This window comes from Mytilus edulis, chromosome 11 (genome assembly GCF_963676685.1).
Source record: "Mytilus edulis chromosome 11, xbMytEdul2.2, whole genome shotgun sequence".
Lineage (NCBI taxonomy): Eukaryota > Metazoa > Mollusca > Bivalvia > Mytilida > Mytilidae > Mytilus > Mytilus edulis.
Genome location: NC_092354.1, coordinates 73,528,807 through 73,553,189, shown reverse-complemented (window position 1 = coordinate 73,553,189; position 24,383 = coordinate 73,528,807). Strand labels below are relative to the sequence as shown.

General features: G+C 31.5%; 1 protein-coding gene across 2 annotated transcripts; it reads right to left on the bottom strand.

Moving 5' to 3' along the window:
* Window positions 1-1,979: 1,979 nt before the first annotated feature.
* Window positions 1,980-23,822, bottom strand: LOC139496247 (uncharacterized). Of its 2 annotated transcripts, XM_071284741.1 has the most exons (5): window positions 23,709-23,822; window positions 17,922-18,028; window positions 15,820-15,891; window positions 7,291-11,581; window positions 1,980-7,227 (listed from the first exon to the last, which is right to left on the bottom strand). In XM_071284741.1, exons 4-5 carry the CDS (start codon window positions 11,549-11,551, stop codon window positions 5,366-5,368), a joined length of 6,123 nt encoding a protein of 2,040 aa, XP_071140842.1. In that variant the 5' UTR covers window positions 11,552-11,581; window positions 15,820-15,891; window positions 17,922-18,028; window positions 23,709-23,822; the 3' UTR covers window positions 1,980-5,365. The 2 variants fall into 2 exon arrangements, with proteins under 2 accessions (XP_071140842.1, XP_071140841.1); XM_071284740.1 differs by having other exon boundaries at window positions 1,980-11,581; window positions 23,709-23,818.
* Between the last annotated feature and the right edge of the window lie 561 nt (window positions 23,823-24,383).

The window sequence follows — 24,383 nt, the reverse complement described above, 5'->3', positions numbered from 1 at the left end:
TTTTCCCCATAAATAAACTCATCATAGATACCCGGAATAAATTATGTATTTACGCCAGACACGCGTTTCGTCTACTACAAAAGACTTATCAGTATAAAAACAAATATAATCACAAACTAATACATGACAAGAGTGCACACGCTGAAATGTCTCGCCTTCTATACTAATCATTGATATTATGTTGATAGTCCTAAGTATAAAGCTAAGCTTTAATACAACTGTCACATAAACTTAACATTAACCAATATAACTAAAAAAAGACCAATGAACCTTGAAAATGAGGTCAAGGTCAGATGAACCATGCCAGGCAGACATGTACAGCTAACAATGCTTCTATACAACATATATAGTTGACCTATTACTTATAGTTTAAGAAAAATAAAAAAAACACTGTGCAATGAACCGTGAAAATGAGGTCACGGTCAAATAAAATCTGCACGACTGACATAAAGATCATAAAATATTTACATACAGCAAATATAGATGACCTATGGCATATAGTATTAGATAAAAAGACCAAAACTCAAAACCTTAACTTTGACCACTGAACCATAAAAATGAGGTCAAGGTCACATGACATCTGCCCGCTAGATAGGTACACCTTACAATCATTCCATATAACAAATATAGTAGACCTATTGCATATAGTATGAGAAAAACAGACCAAAACACAAAAATTTAACTATAACCACTGAACCATGAAAATGAGGTCAAGGTCAGATGACACCTGCCAGTTGGACATGTACACCTTACAGTCCTTCCATACACCCAATATACTAGCCCTATTGCTTGTAGTATCTGAGATATGGACTTGACCACCAAAACTTAACCTTGTTCACTGATCCATGAAATGAGGTCGAGGTCAAGTGAAAACTGTCTGACAGACATGAAGACCTTTCAAGGTACGCACATATCAAATATAGTTATCCTATTACTTATAATAAGAGAGAATTCAACACTACAAAAAATCTCAACTTTTTTTTCAAGTGGTCACTGAACCATGAAAATGAGGTCAATGACATTGGACATGTGACTGACGGAAACTTCGTAACATGAGGCATCTATATACAAAGTATGAAGCATCCAGGTCTTCCACCTTCTAAAATATAAAGCTTTTAAGACGTTAGCTAACACCGCCGCCGCCGCCGAAGCCGCCGGATCACTATCCCTATGTCCAGCTTTCTGCAACAAAAGTTGCAGGCTCGACAAAAACTAAGCAAAAGTTTCGAAGTCAATAGACCATGACTGAGGAGTCGGGGCCAAATAATCTCCATGGAAATGAGATATGTCAATGCTTATACAACTGCATACCAATTATCATAAATGTACCACTGGTGTTTCCCCATAAACTGACCTTATAGTGGATAGTCATAACTGATAGGGTGGGTCCAAGAAATTAACAAAAAAGCACAACCTCATACAATGGTGCCGCTGCTGCCGACGACAGAAACAGCATACTTATGTCTACCTTTTTGACTCTGTCAAGCAAGACAGTAATATTACTTTGTTGAACTTGCGCCAACCAAATTTTAAATACGTCTGTTCGGCAAGTTCTCTACTATCAATCTACATTGTATATTGTGTTTTTTCCCTTGTGCAATGAAAAATTCGTACTGCAATTAACACTTAGATAGGCACACTTCATTAAATATTAAAACATTTAAAAATTAGTCGACATATTTCCAAAAGGTTTGAAAAATAATAATAGAGATATTGAGATCATTAAAGCTGTTCCCTTGTTATTAGGGCATCACAATGTGCAACAACTGGTCATCAAATTTTTAATTTGCTATGATTAACTGAAAGAGTGTCGCAAGTGGAGAAAGAAATTCTTACTTTCCTTTGCACATATGTTCATCCCTTACTCTTGTCGACTTTTGTTTGTCTTTTTCGTTTTTTTTACTTACTGCCATTTCAACTGATGTTATTACTAACATTATTTTGTACTTTTTATCAGTGTGGCCATTAAAATACTTATGTAGTTTGATATTCTTTTTTTTATTACTTCCCGATTGCAAAAAGGACAACGAATTCATGTATATCAAAATGATGCATATATAATATTTATAAGTTTTATAAAAATAAGCATCAGTGAGTAAAATATAAATATAAAAATAAAATCACAAATTGCGTCCGACAAACTAACACAGCATATAACATGTATTACAAAATAAAGAAAAATATTTTTCTGTAACCATACAGCCTATCAGAAAGCAGCTCTTATGATTTGGTGTGAAATTCGTTCATTTAAATTATCATTTCAAATAATTATAAAAGTTATGTTATTTTTCTTCATAGTAAACTATGTAGCAATTTCAGCAAGTGATATTGAAATATCAAATAATTTACACGTTTGCTTAAAACCATTTCATGCAATAAATAAAGATGGCATGTGCTTAGAGTATCTTCAAAAAAGTTCCTTAATCACCAAAACGTAATGTAAACTAAGGAAATAGGGTTTAGGTGATATTTTTTCTTCCTAAAGTATCTGAGAAAGGAACCGAGTCATGAAAACTTTAAGTTAATCATATGAGCTTATGAAATGAGGTGAAGACGGTATTACGAATATGAGTATACATAACAATGATTATTTCACAATATATAAACGTCATATTACTTATAATAAAAAATAATAGTATCCCTATTTTTATCAGAGGTACCAAAAATTAAAAGTGTAAAAGCTAAGAAATTCAACATAGGGACAAAGCGATTGCAATTTGACATGTAAACAATATTGAGCATCAACAATCTAAATACAATAATGTGTCAGTAGAATCAATATTATCACAACTATACGTACAAAGAATCATAAGATTGGCATGGCACAGAATGACAAAGATCATGAGTTTAATGTCCATTTCATTATGCATTCTGTGCAAAAATGTAATGATATAAATTTCAGGTAAAATGAATCAATAAATGTAAATACAGAAATTATTGCATGCATTAACATGATAATAATTGAGATATAAGAAAAATTGACAAAAATTGACAAAATGTGAGATTAGTTATTGCATTTCTCTGATACAGATATACAAATTATATATCAGAGTGTGAGTTCTTAACACTGCAAATAATAAACCCTCATAGATACCAGGATGGAAATTTTGTATTTGCGCCAGATGTGCATTTGGTCTAAGAAAAAAGACTCATCAGTGATGCTCGAATAAAAAAAAGTTAAAAGGGCCAAATAAAGAACGAAGTTGAAGAGCATTGAGGACCAGAAACTAGTACTTTTAAAAATTCAAAGTTTTGTAAACAGTTAATTTATATTTATTACCATATTAATAATAATTTATGTCAACACAGAAGTGCTGACTACTGGGCTGGTGATACCCTCAGGGAATAAATATTCATCATGGCGCATTAATCACATTAATAATGTTAGACCATGAACTTATTTTCTGTAATTACAGTACTAGAATAATGTGACATTCCTGAAAATAATTTTTAAATAGTAATACAAATGAGATTATAATAAAAACTGTATTTTTTAGCTGTAGGAAAAAATTATGGCACTAAAATAATTTATGGCAAATTTCCTGAACAATAATTGCTAATCAATGGCATTTAAACAAAACACAATTATCAAAAGAACAATCAGTTGTGTTTGAATACAAACTATAATTATAGAAAATAAAAGTACTGGTAAAACATGATTCATATGTTACTGTATGGCTATGCAATATTATATCAAATAAAAGAATATCAACAAATAAATCAACTATAACTAATTCACATGTATAAAAAGTTAATATTATGCAAATCAAGATACTAGATATCATGGATATAATGGATACATTATTCAATACAATAAGCGTAAAAATTTTCAAACCTAATGTACTAAATAAAAAATTCTTGATATATTAAATTGACCATGATCCTAAAAATAATTTGAACCGTTGTTGAAAAGGTGCAAGTATTGAAGATGAAACCAAAGATCTGTATGAGGGAGACATTTTCCTTAAAAAAGGTTGCTTAATTAGGTATAATTAACATTCTGGTCAAACTTTTTGGGTAACATTTATGAAAAGTAAATTCTTCTTAGCAAAGTTACTGATTTGAAATGTTTCTGTTTAATGACAAACTATACTGATCAATTTAAATAAAAACAAGCATTCATCCACTTAACGAAAAGAGACCAAAAATAGTCTTAGTCCTTCTTAGGTATCCATAGATGATAAATGTCAATAACATGAATATTGAGGAGCTCAAACAATTTAAAATTAACAAGTTCAAAAATACATTCATATGTAAAATAATATAATATATGAAAATGATATGATATGCATAGGAATACAACAATTGTAATGGAATTCAAAATCCTTCAAAAAATTATTTACAAGTCATCATAATAAGCATGATATATACATGATAAATAACAACCAAAAAATATATTAAACGCTTTAAAAGAACGGCTAAAAATCTCAAACAAATATGAGCAGATACATGTATTTATCAGACTGTCCAGTATGGTACATTAACAAATACATTTATCATGTTTATCAGATAACAAAATCTCACTCTAACATTGGGACAACAATTTAAATTATATAAACATTGTTAATACAAAACACATATAGAACGAAAAATCTGCATAAATACAGTGTATGGACATCATGTATTATCATATTATATTATGTAAAAAACACTTTTTTTCCCTGAGTATCTATCTTGAGATTTTCAAACTTGTATTTAGACTACAGTGTCAAAGTGTCCTGTCTGAGGATATCATAGACAGTGTTACATGTGTTATTGTTGGCTTTTTTCAAAACTACCTCTACCCTATTTTATTGGGAAAATATGCGTCATTTTTATCAAATTGGAAAATTTATAATAAACCATGAATTTGTATGGAACTTCAATTTGCAGACCCCCTTTGTAGAGGTAAACCCTCTTTTAAGACCCCTTATTATCAGTGATGATACATAAATAGACCCTCAAGTCTGCACAAATAGCCATTTTAGTCATGAAAAATTAGTATTTTTCAGTTTGTATTCATGCACAATTACTACTAAGACTGCATTTGTTTGGGAAAAAAGTTGTCTTTTTTGGAATAATTTTAAGCCTTTTTTTTCAAATTGGGATTCTTCTCCAGGGGAAAAAGCCTTTATTCTCCATATAGTTAATGCAAACAAGTTCACTTATAGAAAAGATATTGGAATCGTTGATGAAAAGGATTTAACTTATACTTACTTAGAAGATAACACAATAATTTCTATCACTTATTAAAGGTTGATACACATAAAAAGATCATTCTTTGAGCATCAGCAGCAACACATATTTCTTTTATACATCCCTGAAGAACTTTTGCTAATAAATTTCATGCACATTTATAAACATGTTGTGTTAAGGAACAACACATTTAACTATCAAGTCTGTCCAATGGAACGTAGGCACCTTTGTAATAATTGTTTCTCTTATAAACTGGTACCTTAAGTATTGATGATTCCTTTGCCTGGTTCTTCTTCAAACTATTTTTCATCAAATCTCCAACAATTGAACCCATTTTATCTTTCAATTTCTGTATGATGCATGGTTTCACAACTTCATTTTTGTCAGCGTTTTTATCATTCTTATTTGTATAAATAGTTGAACATGTTGGATGAAAAGTACTTCCCATATTTGTGTCTTTTTTATTCATACCTTTATTCAGTTTTATGTTTCCACTTTTATTTGACACAATGTTTCTTTTTTTATTTTCAACAGCTGTTTTTAAGTCCTCTCTTACATTATCATGTGTTATTTGCATTTCTTTCATTAACTTCTCTCGTTCCTTACATTTAGAACGAGTATTTTCAACAGTGGGTACCACAAATTCTGACACAGCTGTCTTATATCCTTGTATATTGTATGGTAGTGCTTGTTCTGACTGACAGATTTTATCATTCTGTTGTCCATTTGCCATTTGTATAGTGTTTTCATTTATTCCTCTACGTAACAACGGCATGGTTAATGTTTCCAGCTGTGAACCTGTTTTGTATTTTTCAAACTTATTTCTTTCCTCAGTTTTTTTCTGACCCGCCATGTCTAAATTTCGTCCAAATAATTTTAAATCAGACATGTATGTATCACAGCCTCCATTTTTAGTAAAATTTTCCTGAGAATCTGAAGACTCATTGCCAATATATCTGTCTAAATCAACACCTTCATAAACTGCTATACTACCTATGCTACTTGTATCATAACTTTCTTGTCTCTTAAGTTTGTTTCTCATAGAGCAATTTTCATCAAGTTCTTTTTTCTTCTCTGACAAATTGTTGGTACATTCTTTATTCAACTTATTTCTCTTTCTTTTAGGAGACAATGTTTTATTTTTTTGATTAAGAAAGCTAATTTTATCAGTTTCTCTGATTTGATTGGATAGTATTGTTTCGGCCTCTTCAATACCAATGACTTCAAAGTTTTCCATGTTGTTTCTTGATAAATCTTTCTGTGTTTTTCTTATTGAGTTGTTCCTTGTTTTTCTACTTTTGCTCTTTTTCTTTTCTTTCTCTGGAATATCTAGGAATGGGGTATCCTTTTGCAAATCATTGCGTTGTAATCTTGTATACTTTTGTCTTGGAACCCTGTTTAATTTCACAGTACATTCACTTATCTTTTTATATCTGTCAGGAGATTTTACAGGTCTGCCACTTCGGGTTTTTGGTACCGTGGGATCTACAAGTGTATTGCAGGTTTCCAAATTACTTTGTGATATAAGTTTTGGTATTGGCACTTTATGTACATGACCATTTTGTTTTGGCGGTTTCCTACGACATGCAGCATCATCTCTTTTTCTTGGTCTACTTCTTGGGCCTGTTGATTGTGACTTACTTTTGACGTTTTTTGTAACATTTGATAGATCTTCATTCTTTGTTGATAGTTTTCTTTTCTTTGTTTGAATAGTTCCTACTGATGTCGGTGTTGGTCCATAAACAATTCCTTTTGGAGGCTGTTTTGTATTGAAATTCGTTAATTTTCCTGACTCAATTGCCATTCTTTTCTGTGCAATTCGGCGAGTTGCAAATCTTGTCTTATATATTGGACTTTTCAAATTAAAGAATGGCCCTAATGAGGCATATTGAGTGCTGTGTATTGGACTTGTTAGTCTAAATGAACCTTGAGACTTGTGTGATGAGGCATATTGAGTGCTGTGTATTGGACTTGTTAGTCTAAATGAACCTTGAGACTTATGTGATGAGGCATATTGAGTGTTGTGTATTGGACTTGTTAATCTAATTGAACCTTGAGACTTATGTGATGAGGCATATTCAGTGTTGTGTATTGGACTTGTTAGTCTAATTGAACCTTGAGACTTATGTGATGAGGCATATTCAGTGTTGTCTCTTTCATTCCTCATTCTTTTTTTAGCTAGCCTTTGTGATGCGTATCTGGTCTTATATCTTGGACTCTTTATATATAGCGGACTTTTTATAGAAGATCCTTTAACACTTCGATTATCTTCAGAAATGTTCCGAGTAGATTGCTTCAAAAGCCCTTGTTTACATACATAATTGTCAAAAATATCGGGTGGACTCAAAATACAGACTTCTTCAGTATGTGATGCTTCATTCTCTGATGTACCAACATCTGAACTACCAACATCTGAATTATGATTTAGTTTTTTCTTTGCTATCTTTACCTCTGCATATCTTGTTTTGTGTATAGGACTTTTAATAACAGGCATTTTTCCTGATGCAACGCTAGGTGTATCTCCATTGTTTGCCCTTTTCTCCACTAAAGGCTGACATGCTCTAGTTGTTGGTTCTTTCATCATGTTCATAGGATGTATATCTAACTTTGGAGAAAGGGTTTCAGTAAACGAATAATCTGTATCTCTACTACTTTCTTCTAACGACTGAGAATTTTTCTTTTTCCTTATTCTATTCATGTTTAAACATTGAGAGACTTTCGTTGGGGATGTTTTTTTATGGTTTTTAAGTTTAACATTAGATGACGGGGATGCCTTTACAGGAGAAATTTTATTTGTGCTACTTTCTCTACTACTGTTAGCACTTGATTTCTTTTTCATCTTGAAATATCTTCTTTTTACTATTTCCCTAATGTTGGCAACCTTGTCTTCTAATATAGAATTATTCTCACCATATTTTTTTCTAATTTTTGAGACAGCTGAACGAAGTGCTCTAGATTCGTCAACTGAATCCTTTTGGTAGAAGGCATTAGATATAAAAGGTCTATTATTAAATTTGCTGATCTCAAATTTGAAATTCCTTTTCAACCACATTTTTTTCTTCTTCATACATCTTTTAGAATGTAACTTTTGATGTGGAATGTCAATTTCTATGTCACTTTCTATACTAGAACAGTTATCGGTCATTAAATTGTCATCATCTAAAATACTACCATCCTCAGATTGACCACTTGCAGGACTATACATACAACTAGCACCCTGGAGGGTATTTTCCATGCTTGAGTTTTCGCCCTCATAACCAAGATCCCATAAATAATCATGGTCGAAGTTGCTTTCTATGTCTGATGAGCTACTATTTTCTGAAGGTGTCCTCTCTGGTGTATCATCATCATCAGGAACAGTACTATCATCAGCAAGATAACTTCCATGGCTACTCATTGATTTACGATCATCGCTATCTATACTACTACAATCTTCAATAGTAGTCTGATCAGCCAGGTCGTTATCTAAGCTGCTACATTCTTCAACAGAACTGCAATACCCCAACATTGGTTTTGCAAGAAAAAATGACACATTTTGATCAGCTTTGATAAAAACACCATCTTTATGTTTTTTCTTCTTACTAAAACTAATTTCATTATCACTGGATTCAACATTCTTATCAGCTTTAATAAAAACACCATTGTTTTGTTTTTTCTTCTTACTAAAACTAATTTCATTATCACTGGAATCAACATTCTCATTTGTTTCCTTTGGTGCCCTAATAGTTATTTTAATATTTGGCCTCTTAAAACTTATTTCAACTTCACTATCACATGTATCAGACTCTCTAGTTTTATCAAAACCTCTTTTAGAAGAACTTTCTTTTTTCACAATGTTTGGCCTTGCAAAACTTATTTCATTTTCACTGTCATATCTTTTAGAATTTAGATGACCATTTCTAATCTTTTTCTTGATGTCTGAATTCTGAAACATCCTTTTTTTGTAAGATTGAATGAAGGATTTAAATGGGCTATGTTTGTTATCTTCTTGAATGTTTCCATGGTAATCTGACATGTCTGAGCTATAATTAGACTTTGGAGAGAGACAAGCACTTGATTGAAGTTTGGGTTGAAATTGCTTACAAATTTCAGTTTTGCCTGAGAAATATTTTCCTGATAAGTTTTCTGACATGTTTTGACTAAATTTCCTGTCGCAATCAGTTACATTTTCATGAAGGAGACTTGACCCCTTTCCAGTAAATTGTCCCTTGAGATTGTCATTAGGTTTCATACCATACATTTCTAGATTCTGATTGTTCATCCTAGACTGAGAAGAAACATCATTTCCAATGATATCTTTAGTAAATCTGCCTTTAGTGGCAACAGTGTGCTTAGACATGTCTGGAAGTAGACTAAAATGTGAAACACCCTTTTTTACATCCTCTTCTCTTTCAGAATGGAATTTAAGCATGGTATCCTGTTTATCAATAGCACTTTTTAAGTGAAAGTTAGGTGTGTTAGAATTTTTAGCATGGTCAAGCTGGCTTAAATCACTACCCAAATTCTCTTCTTTGGTCATGTAAGTACTATTATCTGGGTTTACAGCTTTCAAACCAATATGGCTCCCAGAAGACATAATACTTCTGCCGGAGAATTTCCTTCTTCTAGGTTTTGAATCAGTACTATCATCAGAAAATTCACTTATATCAATGTTTTCAAACAATGTGATATGCTGTGGTGATGGCCAAGATAATAAATTGTCAGTTCCTGCATAATTAGACAATTTCGGCAAATCTATCATTTGATCACCAGCCTGATTCAATCTTCCATATTCACTTAAACCTGATGAATTAAAACTTCCTTGTAATGACTGATTTATTTTATTCATATGAAATGATCTGACAGTACTACTTACTCCATTTTCCCATAGTTCAAAATGTTCTTCAAATTTGTCGTACCGATTCAGACTGATATCTGGCTGAGTTGAAATTTTGGGATTTGTTCTATTTCCATATAAAAATTCATTCTGTTTAAGATCCTCTAGCTTTCCAAACAACAAAAATGAAACTGGACCTTTTTGAGAAGAATCTATTTTTTTTCCCATTTCATCAGCTTCTCTTTGCCTACTTTTTGACATAGGATTGAAATGTTTGACGGCTTCATTGTCTGTATCCTCATCATCCGTAGACACGGTAGATATACCCTGTTCATCAGAGGTGGCGAGAACATAAATGTCTGTCTCAGAATCCACCACAGAGGAGACTGTTACAGTATCTGATTCATTGTCTTCTGTTGATGTGTCTTCTGTGGAACACGTTGAAGGTGACCTTGTCAACTGAATCCTACTCAAACCAGTATGCATATGTCTGATGTGAGTTTTTAATTGATTGTGCTGTCCAAACCTTGCATGGCAAAGTTTACAAGAAAATGGTCTTGGATGTTTGTGTGTCCTCAAGTGCATTTGTAATTCATTGGCAAATTGAAATGAACTTGAGCAAAAGTTACACCCAAAAGGCTTCTGGCGCGTATGTTGTAATACATGAGCATCTAAAAGAGGCTTTTGAATGAATTCTTTGTTGCAAATGTCACACTTGTATGATTGAATATTATGATTTCCTTCAGAAAGTTTTGACGAGTTTCTGTGTGTCAAATGATCATCTATTTCATGTTGTTTAAGATCAGAAATACTTTCAAAGAATCTGTCACAAAAACTACATGGAAACATTGTTATTTCATGTATTTTCTTGTGATCTTCTAACCACCTTTTATTTTTAAACATCTTATTGCAGATATTACACACATGCTGTTCAGGTGTGGAATTTACTAGCTCAGATGATTCACCCGACAACTCATCTGAATCAGTGGGGTCATCAAAATGTTTCATTCTGTGTATATTTAGTTTGACCATTGAAGTGAAAATCTCAAAACATTGATCACAGCGATGCTTCTTACTGTTTTTATGCATTCTATTTTGATGTATGCGTAGATTTTTTATAGTTGAATAACTTTTAGAACAGAATCCACACTGATATGGTGTATTTCCTGAATGAACTCGTTCATGGATAAGGAGATTTTCCTGATTTAGGAATTTTCTATTGCAAAGATTACATTTGAAGTGATCTTCTCCATTCTCATGCCATTTCATGTGTGTTCTAAAATTACCTACCCTTATAAAACTTTTATCGCATTGATCACATTTATAAGCCTTTTCTTCCTTGGAACTTCTTATTTGTTCTGAACTTGAGGTGTCCTGTTCAGTGTGTGCGCTGGCCTGATGAATTATAAGAAACTGTTTATTAATAAATGAAGCTGGGCACTGTTCACATCTAAATCTAAATTCAGCTGGCTGATTTTCATGACTGTCACGATGGCTTTTCAGTTCATTCAGCTTAGAAAATCCAATGTCACATAAGTGGCAACCATATGGCTTATCCATTTTTTAAATATGCTGCTAGTTTTGTAGTTCCTGTAAAAAAATGTAAAGATCAATTATTCATTGTTTTTCTAGGATATCAAATAAATGTGTTGTCAAATAAACAGAAATTTGAGAAACCTTACTTGACATAAACATAATGCTGTTCAATAATATAATTATCTTGTTTTTGAGATATAAGCCATTCAGAATTTCAAAAACTATGAAAAATAAATGAAAAATTTGTCCATGGGACACAGATGATGCCCCACATGAATATAATTTTATAAAGTGGCATATTTGGAGAACAGTAGAAGTGATGCCACTTAAATTTGATCTAGATTTTAATTTTCTAGTAATTAGCATTGTATATAAGTTTCATAACCTTTGGTTGAGGCAAACTAAACTACTACAGTACCAAATTTAATTTGGACCCTCTGGACCATAATCATTTGTTAATGACCACCAATCTGAAAATGGGAATCAAGATAAGGAATCTAAATTCACTGTGACAACAACTATGATGACACCATATTACATGTATAATTATAAGCCACAATTTTTTACTGATGTATAATCAAATTAAACCTGAAAACCCGGTTAAAAAGTATGTAAATTTGTTTTGGCTTCACATGAATGTGGTTGTATGCAGATCTAAGAGGATTCAGAACATCTGACTAAGTCAGGAATCTCATGTTCAGTAGTTTGTTGATGTGGTTCATACATGTTTCTCGTTTCTGGTTTTTTAAATAGATTAGATTAGACAGTTGGATTCCAGTTTGACTGGTTTTACACTAGTTATTTTTGGGGCTCATTATACCTTGCTGTTCAGTGTGAGCCAAGGCTCCATATTGAAGACCGTACTTTTATAAATTGTGACTTGGATAGAGTTGTCTCATTGGCACTCATACCACATCTTCTTATATCTTTGAGCACTCATCCATAACAGATTGATGAGATTTAAGCATGATACCTCAGTCTTGCTTTTTGACTCCCTCTAGATGATAATTTTAACCATTTACTTTAATTCCTAACTATTTTACAAACCTATTTAAAATTTTATTAGGTCAAAAGGTCAATGATTAAAAGTCAATTAAAAAAGATTAAGTTAAACCCAGTCAATAGAATGATTTTTTCTTAAAGGTTTCATACACCTGTTCAAAATTTTATGGGGTCAAAAGGTCAATAATTAAAATCCAGTCTAGAAAACCTAGTCGATATAATGATTTACATTCATAAACATGTGACAAGAACTTTGAATATATATAAACAATGTTTATAAAACAATGTAATCATGGTAATGCATTGTATAATTATCATTTTAGGATATCCAGCATGTCCAGACTAACACTGTATTCTAATGCAATTTTTATGTAACAATTTTTTTCATTGGCTAAAAGTTACTGTCAAAGCCATCTTTATAGTTGACCAGGTGTAACTAAGGAGGGACCCACCACTTTGAATTGATGTATCAACAATGTTCGATTATCATGATTATTACAATATTATCGAAAATAAAATAACACCTACCTCGAATTCACGGTTTTTATAAAATTTAATCCAAAATTTGAATCGTAGAGGTAACATATTAAACTCCAGTTTGTAAGTTTTCATTTGCATGACGTCACGTTTAGCCATAATGTATTTGTGCATAAATCATTCATGTAGTTTCACAGAATTTGTTTGTATGTCAAATTTATACATTTTTTCAAGCTTTAACGTATCATTTCTTTTTGTAATGCATTAGAATCGGAATAATAGTAATGTAGTTGAAGAGTTGCCACCGTCAATTTTGATTTGACGGTCTCAAATATCTGTTTTACTGTCTCCCCCATACATTGCAAGTAAAACTGCATTTGTGAACGTCAAATCAACAATTGACAGTGGCAACTCTTCAACTGCAGTACTGTTATTCCTTGAATATGGTTGAAATGTAAAACAGCAGTTGTGCAATAATGTTTTGTTTAATAGGTTTTTTTTTCTAAATTGATAATATTTTATTGTTTTATTAGACAGGGGACTTTTCAAAGTCAATGAAAATCATTCCTAAACAAGTGAAACTGCGAGCTACTGCCATGACTGCTCACTGATGATACCCCCGCCGCAAGTGGATTATATTAATAGTGTAAAAATATGCAAGTGTTCGGTAAACAGGAGGTTGTCGAGTGATGAATCTGAAAACGCATGTGTTCTCCCCAGGGCGATATGACGCTGCAGTGACGCAGCACCTTCATAATATTTTCGTAGATCCTGCAGCGTCTTAATTGGCCGCTGTCTCTTAATACTTGATCCCCCAGCATGTTAATTTTCACATTTTCATTATAAATATGTAAATGTTGGTTAAAATTGTCAAGTTGCTGATCACCGCTGAGAGGTCGGTCAGTGTTACGCAATAACTGATAATTAGTTTTACCTGAGCCACGCTTATCTCAGCCTTATCGAACTATGTTATCATGTAATAGCGTAAATGATCATCAAGAACATCGGTATTTTCAGAAGAGAATTAAAAAAAATAAAAACTTCAGTGCAGAAATTGAAGAAATAGATAGCAAATACATTGTATTTACACATCGTGTGTGTGATTACGTGACCATTTAAATAAGGAATTTTTTCATTAGTCGAAAAGAAGAATCTATTTATACATGACCAATGAATGTATTGAATATACACGCGATAAATTTGAATACACATTGCTAAAGATATTTACGATGAAAATTATGAATGAGATTATTTGTAGTTGAAAAAATTAAAATAAACTTTGAATAAAGATAACGAGGAGTGATTTAAATTAATAGAAAGTGAAAAATGTTGATTGCAAGCTCAAATCGTCTCAAACTGTAATGTTTTTAGAAATAAAATGATCATTGAACATCGATCGCGAATCCGTCCGTCGGGAAATATGTGACAATCCAATCAACATGGGTAGAATCGCCGCAGCTTCTGTTTAATGTCATAAGTAAATAATTTCAATGGTCTTAACTTTAACGAATTTGTAAAGTTTCGTTTATATCTACCTGTCAAAGATAGGTTTTAACAATAATACACACGGAAGCGTAATGTCAAACTACGGAAACTGTTCAGCTGTTCATTAAAATATTTTAATAAAGACTTTTTTATTTATAAACTTGTATACCAAATATCTAAACCATATTCGATTTTAATAATTCTGAATAAACATGTTCTCTGCAAATAACAAAGGGTGACTTCTAAGCAAAAGGCAGATGATGGAAGTAAAAGTTTTGTTTTTAAGACCAATGACTTCTAATGAAAAGGGGAATACCTATACAGCACCGTCAGTATTATAAGCAGATGGCATTGCTTCTCCCAATCCCAACCGAGCTAAAGTTATGGCAAGTGATAACAGCAAGCACCATGTTTCTGGTTTCAGTGACAAGTGGCTCACTGAGTTTTCATGGCTTAGAAATTTTAAAGGGATATAAGCAAAAGTTATTATGAGAGGGGGTTTTCAACCCTAAACATGCTAAAGAGGATAAAGACAATGTTGAGGAACAAAATAACACTATCTTGAACCAATAACCCTAGAAGGAGCAGAGAGTACAGAGATGAATATTTATATTTTGACTTCTTTAATTGACTGAATATAAATAACTTTTGTGTTTAAAATCAATTTATTTGATATATATATATTCTTGTAATTCATTAGTACTCTGCATTATTAAACACATAACACAATGCATTAAAATTTATATTGCATGTCATGATTTATGACTAAGTTCCCTCTAAAAGAAATGTTACATGCCCTTGAATTTTGCGCTTTAAAAAAATCCTGGGGAGAACACTGTGCATCACACAGTATAGCTGACTTATATAAATCCTGAAACCAAATTTCAGAAATCCTTGTATTGTAGTTCCTGAGAAAAATGCAACGAAAAATATTCATGGGACGGACGGACTGACTGACGGAAGGACAGACAGAGGTAAAACAGTATACCCCCCCTTTTTTAAAGCGGGGGTATAATTAAATACAATCATACAGACTGAAAGACTGGTCAAACACATTATACCCTACTGCACTTTGTTATGAGGGTAAACACTGAATTCAAAATTAAACTAACCAATATCTCTATAACTTACAATTCAATAATAAGAATTTTAGTAGTTTCATTTGATATTTCCCTAATCATTTCTAATACAAAAGTTTCAGTTAAACTCTTAGTAGATATAGGAAGATGTGGTATGAGTGCCAAAGAGACAACTCTCCATCCAAATAACAATTTATAAAAGTAAACAATTATAGGTCTTACTTATTTATGTTTTTTTTTAAAACAAACCTTTTTCAAATGCTGACAATCTTTTTCTTCTCCATTGAGACTTTTAAACATTCACCAACCATTAATTACAACCTGCAAAAGATGATAAAACAGATCATGTAGATGTTTCAATAATTCTGTTTTCGCTGTAATATATACATACTACAAACAACCTTTGAAGGATGTTAGATGTTTCGATAATTCTGTTTTCGCTGTAATATATACATATTACAAACAACCTTCGAAGGATATTAGATGTTTCGATATATATATATTCTATTTGCTGTACAGTATACATGGTATAAATTAAATAATAATAATACATACAACCTTCGAAGGATATTAGATGTATAAATTATTCTAAGTTCGTTGCACAGAATAAATAACCTCAATGACTGCTAATACTGTTTCAGGGTGATTGTCACAGATGTCTACAACCTTGAACTTTCTATATATAATATTTGAACTCGGCTGACAATCTCTCAAGGTTGTAACAGATGGCTACAACCTTGAAGTTTCTATAAATAATATCATATTGGTTGTTATCATATTTTGTTGCAAATGTCATGTACATCTCTAACGTAACGGTACTCAAATTGCACCTATTTAGCAAAACTAGCAGAGAAAATCTTACAAGATTTCCGAGAGACTAAACAATTTGTATTTTTATGATTTGATACTAAGCACATCTTTCAACATAAGTAAAACTTTTTAGATATGCACAAAATGTTCACAGTATTTATCAACAGATGAAGTATTCACTGAAACGTCGCCATGCGACGTCATCAAAACGTCATCTTTTTAAAATGAGCAAATACAATATGTTAATTACAAGTATCCACTTAAAAAATAATGAAGAGTAAGCATGGACTAATATCCAATTGTTCAAAATATTTGAAGAAATTAAACAAAAGCTCTGTTATTAGACTTACGACGATGTGAATTTAAGCATGGATGCAATTTGGGTACTCCTCATTTCAGAATCATTGATGGTTTGGAGGTCAGTTTAGACCAATTTTTCTATGATACCATATGGAATAAAATTCAAATTGGTACGTGTACCTTTATAATAAAGAAGGATACGGCTACAAAATAAACACAGAATGGACATTTTTGTCTTTATCATAAAAAAGTAGATGAAAAAACTGTCAAAATAGGTGCATTCTGGGTACCGTCACGTTATGTTAATTATGTAAAATTCGTTTAAATGAAAATAAGAAAGTTTTTTTTTAATTTTTAGCTTCAATTAAATTAATGATCTCTAAAATTATTTTTCCTAATCTGAACTTGCTTAAAGATAAAACAGCCTATTGCCATGATTGCAGGGGCGGCGATTTTTTAAAGGGGTTTCCCAATCGAGGAAAAAGTTTGGGTTTCAACTACTGTAGATTCATTTATTTTCGTGGAAATTTAGTTTCATGGTTTTGCCGAAATTTATACATGCTATATACAATATCCTATAGGAAATTTGTCATTCGTTGAACATTTAATTTCATGGTTCTTCTATACACACGAAAACCAATTAAGAAAATTGGTTTCCAACGGATAATAATGAATCCACAGTATATTTCCCCATTCAAATGCATTGATTGTAAAAAAAAAAGGGGGGGTTACGGTTCCAACCCCTTGAGTCTACCACTGTATTGCTTTATAACTTTATAACAACATGAAAGAGCTATTGATTAAAATAAAGCAGTGCACTATCCAGATTCTATTGATCAGCTAAGTCAAGAATTGATATTTTATTACAAAAAGGAATTAAGCTAATAACCTTATATAAATATCTTTATTTCTTACCACAAAACTATTTAGGGTTCCATTAACATGATTAAAGTGTAGTAAATCATGCTGAGAGTGCCCTTTGAGAAAACAATATAATGACTCTTACTTTTTCAAAAGCTGCAGAAACACTTGTACATCTATCATAGCATGTCTCCAAGTTTTTCTTTTTAAAAGCATGTTAAGATACTGTATATACAACCAACTGCCCAAGTTCATTAAATAGCTCATAAAAAAAATATTTAAAGGAAAGAAAACCTCCACGGTTGTATAAAAAAGCTGTAACACTATATTGTATGATGAACTTTAAAAAGGTGTTAAAATATATACATAAAGAACTTTACCTCAAATATTGTCCTTTTAAATCCTTTCTTTGTTGATTTTCTCTCACATTAATCATCCTGTCAATGAACTCAACTTGTGTTGGTTAATCTTCACATCTCCTGATCATCTGAAATTTAATTTTATCACATTAATACACTATACAATGTACAAAAAACTTTTCATTCATGATATTTTAATTGAATTCAGATAATCAGAAAATTAGAGATTAAATACATGAAACACACCTATTATTTCTTTACTACTATCATGTCTATATATCATGTGTGCTTACAAAGAAACCAATGGATTATTGTCATGATTGTTACAACATAAAAAAAAAGTTAAACTGTTATAAAAGAGCAAATATTTGCTCCTTCAGGTGAACTTCCTATTAATTAACTTGGTTTATTTAATTAGATTTTTATGCTGCATGACCAGTATGCTAGTTCTGTTTAGAAATATAGACTCAACAAGTGTGTAATATTTCTTCACCCCAGACAGTTAATAAGGCTTGCCGTTTAGGTTTGGAGAATGAGCCGTGTGTTCCTGCTATATCGAAAATACCCATATATATATGATCTTAATACTCATATGGTTTGGCCATTTAAATTACCAAATGAGTATAACACTTACATGGTCCATATGAGCATATGCATATGGTCATGACAAACGTGTATGGTCCAAATACTCACCTGGTCTGGAATATACTTTTATGTAAATGATGAATAAAGGTGGTACATACATGTATATAACACTACAGGGAGATAACTCTGTAAAAATCAGTTGGCAATGCATCTTTTATTCATGTTGTATTGTCAAGGAAATATTAAGGTTCTCAATGATCTACAAAATGTAAATTAGTGTTTGTCAAACTGCTATATTATATAATAATAATGCAACAAAATTTTTACAATAAGGTGTGTGGTACAGTTATTACAATTTTTTATTTTTCTCTCAAAGGGTCAAAGGGTCGAAGTAAATATTTTGTCAATTTTATCAAAATTAAACAAGCAAAATAAATTTTATTTCTTTGTTTGGTAACACCTTAATGTTTTTTATTATCATGATTATGTTACAAAATAATACAGTCTTTATCAGAAAAACTTTAGTAGTCATATGCCAGAAAGCTTATTGTTAGAGATATAAATTAATTTATTTCTTCTATTACCATGATTACTCTGTTGACAATGGTTGAAAAAATTGCTAACAGCATAAAAACATGCCTAATTAAAACATTGAAAAAGATGCTGTACACATGGTATATGACTGCTTAAGAAGTTATCATGTAGGTCACTGTTTGTCAAATAATTTATTTTAAACAAGAAACTCAATTAATGGCTTACTTATTGAAATTTTAGTCCTGAACTGGTTGGTTGATTTAAAGACCATGAAGCGGGAATACTGCATATTGTAATAAAAGATGAGACATTTCTACCATGTCCTTGACTGTGCTAAAAATTGATAGTTTTATTTTACCTGGTTTTAGTGTTCATAAATTTAAATATTTAGTACATTTAATAATGAAACTTTCTTACAAAACCAATTCAGTGTCAATATGTCATTTTAAAGTCATACATTTTATTTAAAAAGTATGTCAAACAAATTTTAAATTTTTGATAAAATTCTTCAATACTATGATGTTTAAAATTCATAAAATTGTTAAATACGGGTGAAATTGGTAAATTATTTAATCTTTAAAACATCTTTTGTACTAAATATTGTATATTTAATGTATGAAACCTTACATTACACAAATACATAATTTTAAAAATGTTTCCATAACATTGACATATCATGCTAAATACAATACACCATAATATGTACATAATATCTTTTAAAACTATATTTAATTGCTTTAAACAGAAATAAGATTTAATCATTTGTTATGCACATTTAATCACTAGCTATCATGGTTATATGCACATGATGCATTAAATATAAGAAGGACAAAATACATGAAAATAAAAAAAATAATGACTATAATTAAGCTTAAAAACGATCCCAGGCTGTCCCTAAATATTGCAACATGTGTGAAGTCCATGAATTAAATGGTACATCATTGTACATGTGGTACATTTATATGATTTGGTCAAACAACTTTACATTACAAATTGACTGGCTGCTTTTTTTTCCCTACTCTTTCTTGTAAACCATTGGGGTAAATTGTTTGTATTCTTAAGTCTGCCTATTTATTGCATGTTACAGTGTAATAGTCCACTTTCGAGTTCATCCGTCACCGGAAAAACTCGTCAATTAATTTTTGCGCGCTTTTATGATGTCATTTACCAGATAGAGGGGGTCGCCTGTATCCCTGCACTATTTACGTTCATCAAGCGTCTTAGTGATCGTCATTGTGCAGGATAAACTAGAAATAATATTTGTTCTGTAGGTACTTTAAGACAATTCCCTAATGACAGCAGTGCTAATTGTCAATTTTGAGAATTCAATTTGCCAAATAATTCGTACAATAAAGATTTAAAGTTTTCCAACCACTCGCTCAACATTGGAATGGAAGTGACGACGCCCCTAAACGCACAAATGACGTTCACTTAAACCAGAGTTTTTGACGGACATGCATCAAACTCGAAAGTTGTCTATTGTATGAATTGTTATTGTCCGGAAACCAAATGTGTCTATTGACAACGAAGCAGACAACAACATCATAGCCTTATACAAACCCCAAAAAAATGTTGCGGTCGTATAGAAATACACAAGTAAATAATAAAGACTATTTTTGTTTGTTTTGAAAGCATGAAAACAAAATGAATGATGGAATCCAAAACTCTTAATTACTCCATTGTACACTATTCTTTCATCCTTCATGAATCAGAGGAGTATATGAACTGTATTTCATTATATTCCACCTTATATAGAAACTAAAAACTAGAATTTTGGTTCAGACCATTTCACTTTTATCAACAAATACTTGAATGAACCTCAACTTAGACTGAAGTAGTTTTTTTTCATTCGTTGTTGGCCCAAGTTCAATCCAATGCCTAGTGTTAAGAGAATGCCACACACAAATGCATATTAAGAAACTTACAACAACACTTAGAGGGATTAGTAGGTCGTCTTCTGAAAGCCAAATTTCCGATCCTATCCAATATATATTAACCCTTATTTTCCATTGTTTTCCAATGCATGGCATTTCCAAATTTCCAGACCTTCAGCCTGGACGAACCCTATTTCTTTTAGTCCTGAATAGACACAAACTATTTGCCACTGGACATTTAGCAATCAATCAACTTAGCTTTAAGTAACTTCACAAACTCCCAAATCTGGGTGTAATGACCATAATTGTCATAACTGACCCACAGACCCCCTGCCACAATCTGTGCCTTCAGTGGTTTGGATACCTAAGCTACACCCTTGGCAAGTATAATTTCTGAACATTTGTAAAATTTCTCTATGACCATGCTTACAATTTTTTCAGATAAAAGACTATACCCATGATACCCTTAATTGCACTTTACACTTAAAATCTTATTCCCCAAATTTGGTTCAATTTCCTACTACCATGACTACCGCTTAGAACTTGAAATGAGCAGACGCTCATACTTTGGCTTGCAGATATGGAACCTCTATTTATACAACAAGTAGACTGTAGCCACCTCTAATGTAATAGATATTTTGTGTAAACTTTTTTATTTTATTAAAAATTATAGTAATTACTGAGAATTTTTTTTATATATTTCCAAGATTTTATTAATTTTCTGTTCTTAACGAATTTAATTTATCTAAATGCTACAATTTTTGATAGTTTTGAGAACATTTTTAAAAATGCTGTGTGTGAATCCATTTCATTAGCCTAATAGATGTTTTTATTGTATTGGTTGTTTCATGTTTTTGAAAGTAATTTGTTCTGAAACCTTACTGGTATATACAAATGTATATACATGATACATAAATTTGTTGTTGTTTACGTAGTTACAAGTCCAATATCCAAGAACTTGGGTAGACAACAGGTATAGACAATGGAAAGACAAAGAAATCAATAAGAAAACACACTCTCAAAACAAATTTCCAAAAAACAGAAATATTTATGTATCATGCATTGTCATGTGTATAGTTCATGTAGTTCATGTTTCATTCCAGATCTTATGACATTTGATCATAAAATGTTTAACCAGATGAGGTCATTGAGGTTATATAGGATTAATTAGTGTCCCCTATGAAATGTTGTCCCATGGACAAATTTTCACAGATAGGACCTGTGAAATTTTGTCCAGGACAGAATTTTATTATAGGATTAAACACATTTTTTCTAGAGGTTATTGATGTGTAAACCGGGGCAATTAACCCAAAAACTTAATAAAAGTCCGAATTATTATAAAATATTGTCCACTTCTGTGTAAAAATGTCCCTTGAAAAGATATTCTATTTTGACCTTTGTTGGATATTTTTTCATTCATTTCCAAATAATTAATTGCATTAAAGTCTTGTCTAATACCAATTTCCAAATAATTTAATTTACCAAAAATAATAAGACTAAATCAACATTTGCTTTTAAATATATATATACATGTATACAGTACGAATCAATGATTTGTTTTTTACATCTTTGGATTATCATGTATAACAACATGAACAAGATCCTATGTTTTTTTCTCAACATGTATATAAAAAATTCTATTGTTTTTAATTTTAAATTGCTTGGCCTTCCTTCTACATGTTCTAAATGATGTTCTTTCATTATTATTAAACTCTGGAGGGTATAAACCATCACACAGAAAGTCATATAGCTGCTTTTCATTTGTTGTCTTGATTTAAATTTCAATTATGATTTAACTAATTGATTAAAACATTTCAATGATTGCTTATTTCTCTTCTTAAGGGACAGAAAAAAAACAGCTTCACTATGAAAAATTGTCCCTTGTGGCATATTTTTATAAAACATCCCTGAAATTATGTCCAAGGGCTAGGGACAATTTTTCACTAACAAATGACTAAGGGAGACACTATTTTATAGTTTACAAACATGAAAAATGTGATATTTTGTCCAGTGAATAAAACTTCACAGATTACAAAAATGGATGAACTGTGAAATAAAGTTCAAGAAGACACAATTTCATGGGACACTTTTTTGTCTTGTACAGTAACAAGTAGCCTAGGAAGGTCAATTTGGCTACATTACCCCACATGCAGAGTCATGCAGTTTCTGCCTACATCAAACATGTCAAACATGTCATTGCATGTAAACATTTCAATGATGAATTGATGTCTGAATACTATGTAGGTTTATCCTTGGCTTTTCTCATGTAATTGAAAGGCTCTTAGATGACTTAGGAAGGCCTTCTACATCAACATTCTACGTTGATCTGTCAAATATGACCAATTGATACTCAACGCTTCCGGTAGGCGCAAGAAAAAGAGTAATTTTGTAACCAAAGAATATACAAGCGAGTTTGAAGAATGACAGAGGAAAAAAACAAAAAAAATAAAAATAACAATAAAGCAATGTATAAAAATAGAGGGGGGGGGGGGGGGGGGGGGGGGAGGGGGTCCCATTTGCTTTTCGTTCATCTGGCTCGAACCAATCAGGCTTCTGTGGCGGTACCAGGGAAAATAATTTTTGCCGGCACAGTGCTACATTATCGTACAACCTTGGAGTGCAAATAGTTATCTATCTGGGAAAGGCTATTTTAATGTGTTGCAGTGCCTAGTTATATCTCTACACCGCGTCGGTATCGAGTAGCGAACCATGACAGATGACCAATTTCTACTTATTTACCTTCTTATCTGACGTGACAAGCATTTATAAATAAAAATAAACAATGTTTAATATAGAAACTGTAATAAAAACTTACCTTTAATAGCATTATGCATGCTAGTCAAGTCAAATCGATCAAATCTTGACAAATGCACTGTTTTTTCTCGATTTTTCGCGTGTAAATAAAAGAAATAAGGGAAATAACTCAAATGAAAAAATAAAAATAAAACCAGTCCGGTGTAAAATAATTGTTTTCCGGAAAGATAAGAAAAATTATAATATATTGGTAATTTAAAAAAAAAAATCGAATTTCCAGTACAGAACAGTTCACCTTTAATAGCTAAACAAAAAATAAAATAAAATGACCATGAAACATAAATGAACAAAGGACTTTCACATATCACAAAGGAGTATTAATGTATAAGTGCGTAAATAGTCTTGCACATGATTATCAGGGCTTTGTCAGTTATTTAATAATAACCAAAATGTTAATGCAAGATATTCATTGCGTTCATCGGACAATAATTGTCTTTTCATACTTAAGCCGAGAACAAATTTTATGAAGAAAACATTTCAATATTCCTGTACAGTTCTTTGGAACATTATTCCTGTTCAAATAAAAAAGATAGAACTTGACGATAGAACAGTTCCGCAATTAAGTTTTTATAATTTCTTGTTTCTAAACTAAAAATGTAAGTTATCAGATGAAATCTACCAATTATATACAAGTCCATATATTTATCTTGTACATCTGACATTAACAAAATATGTT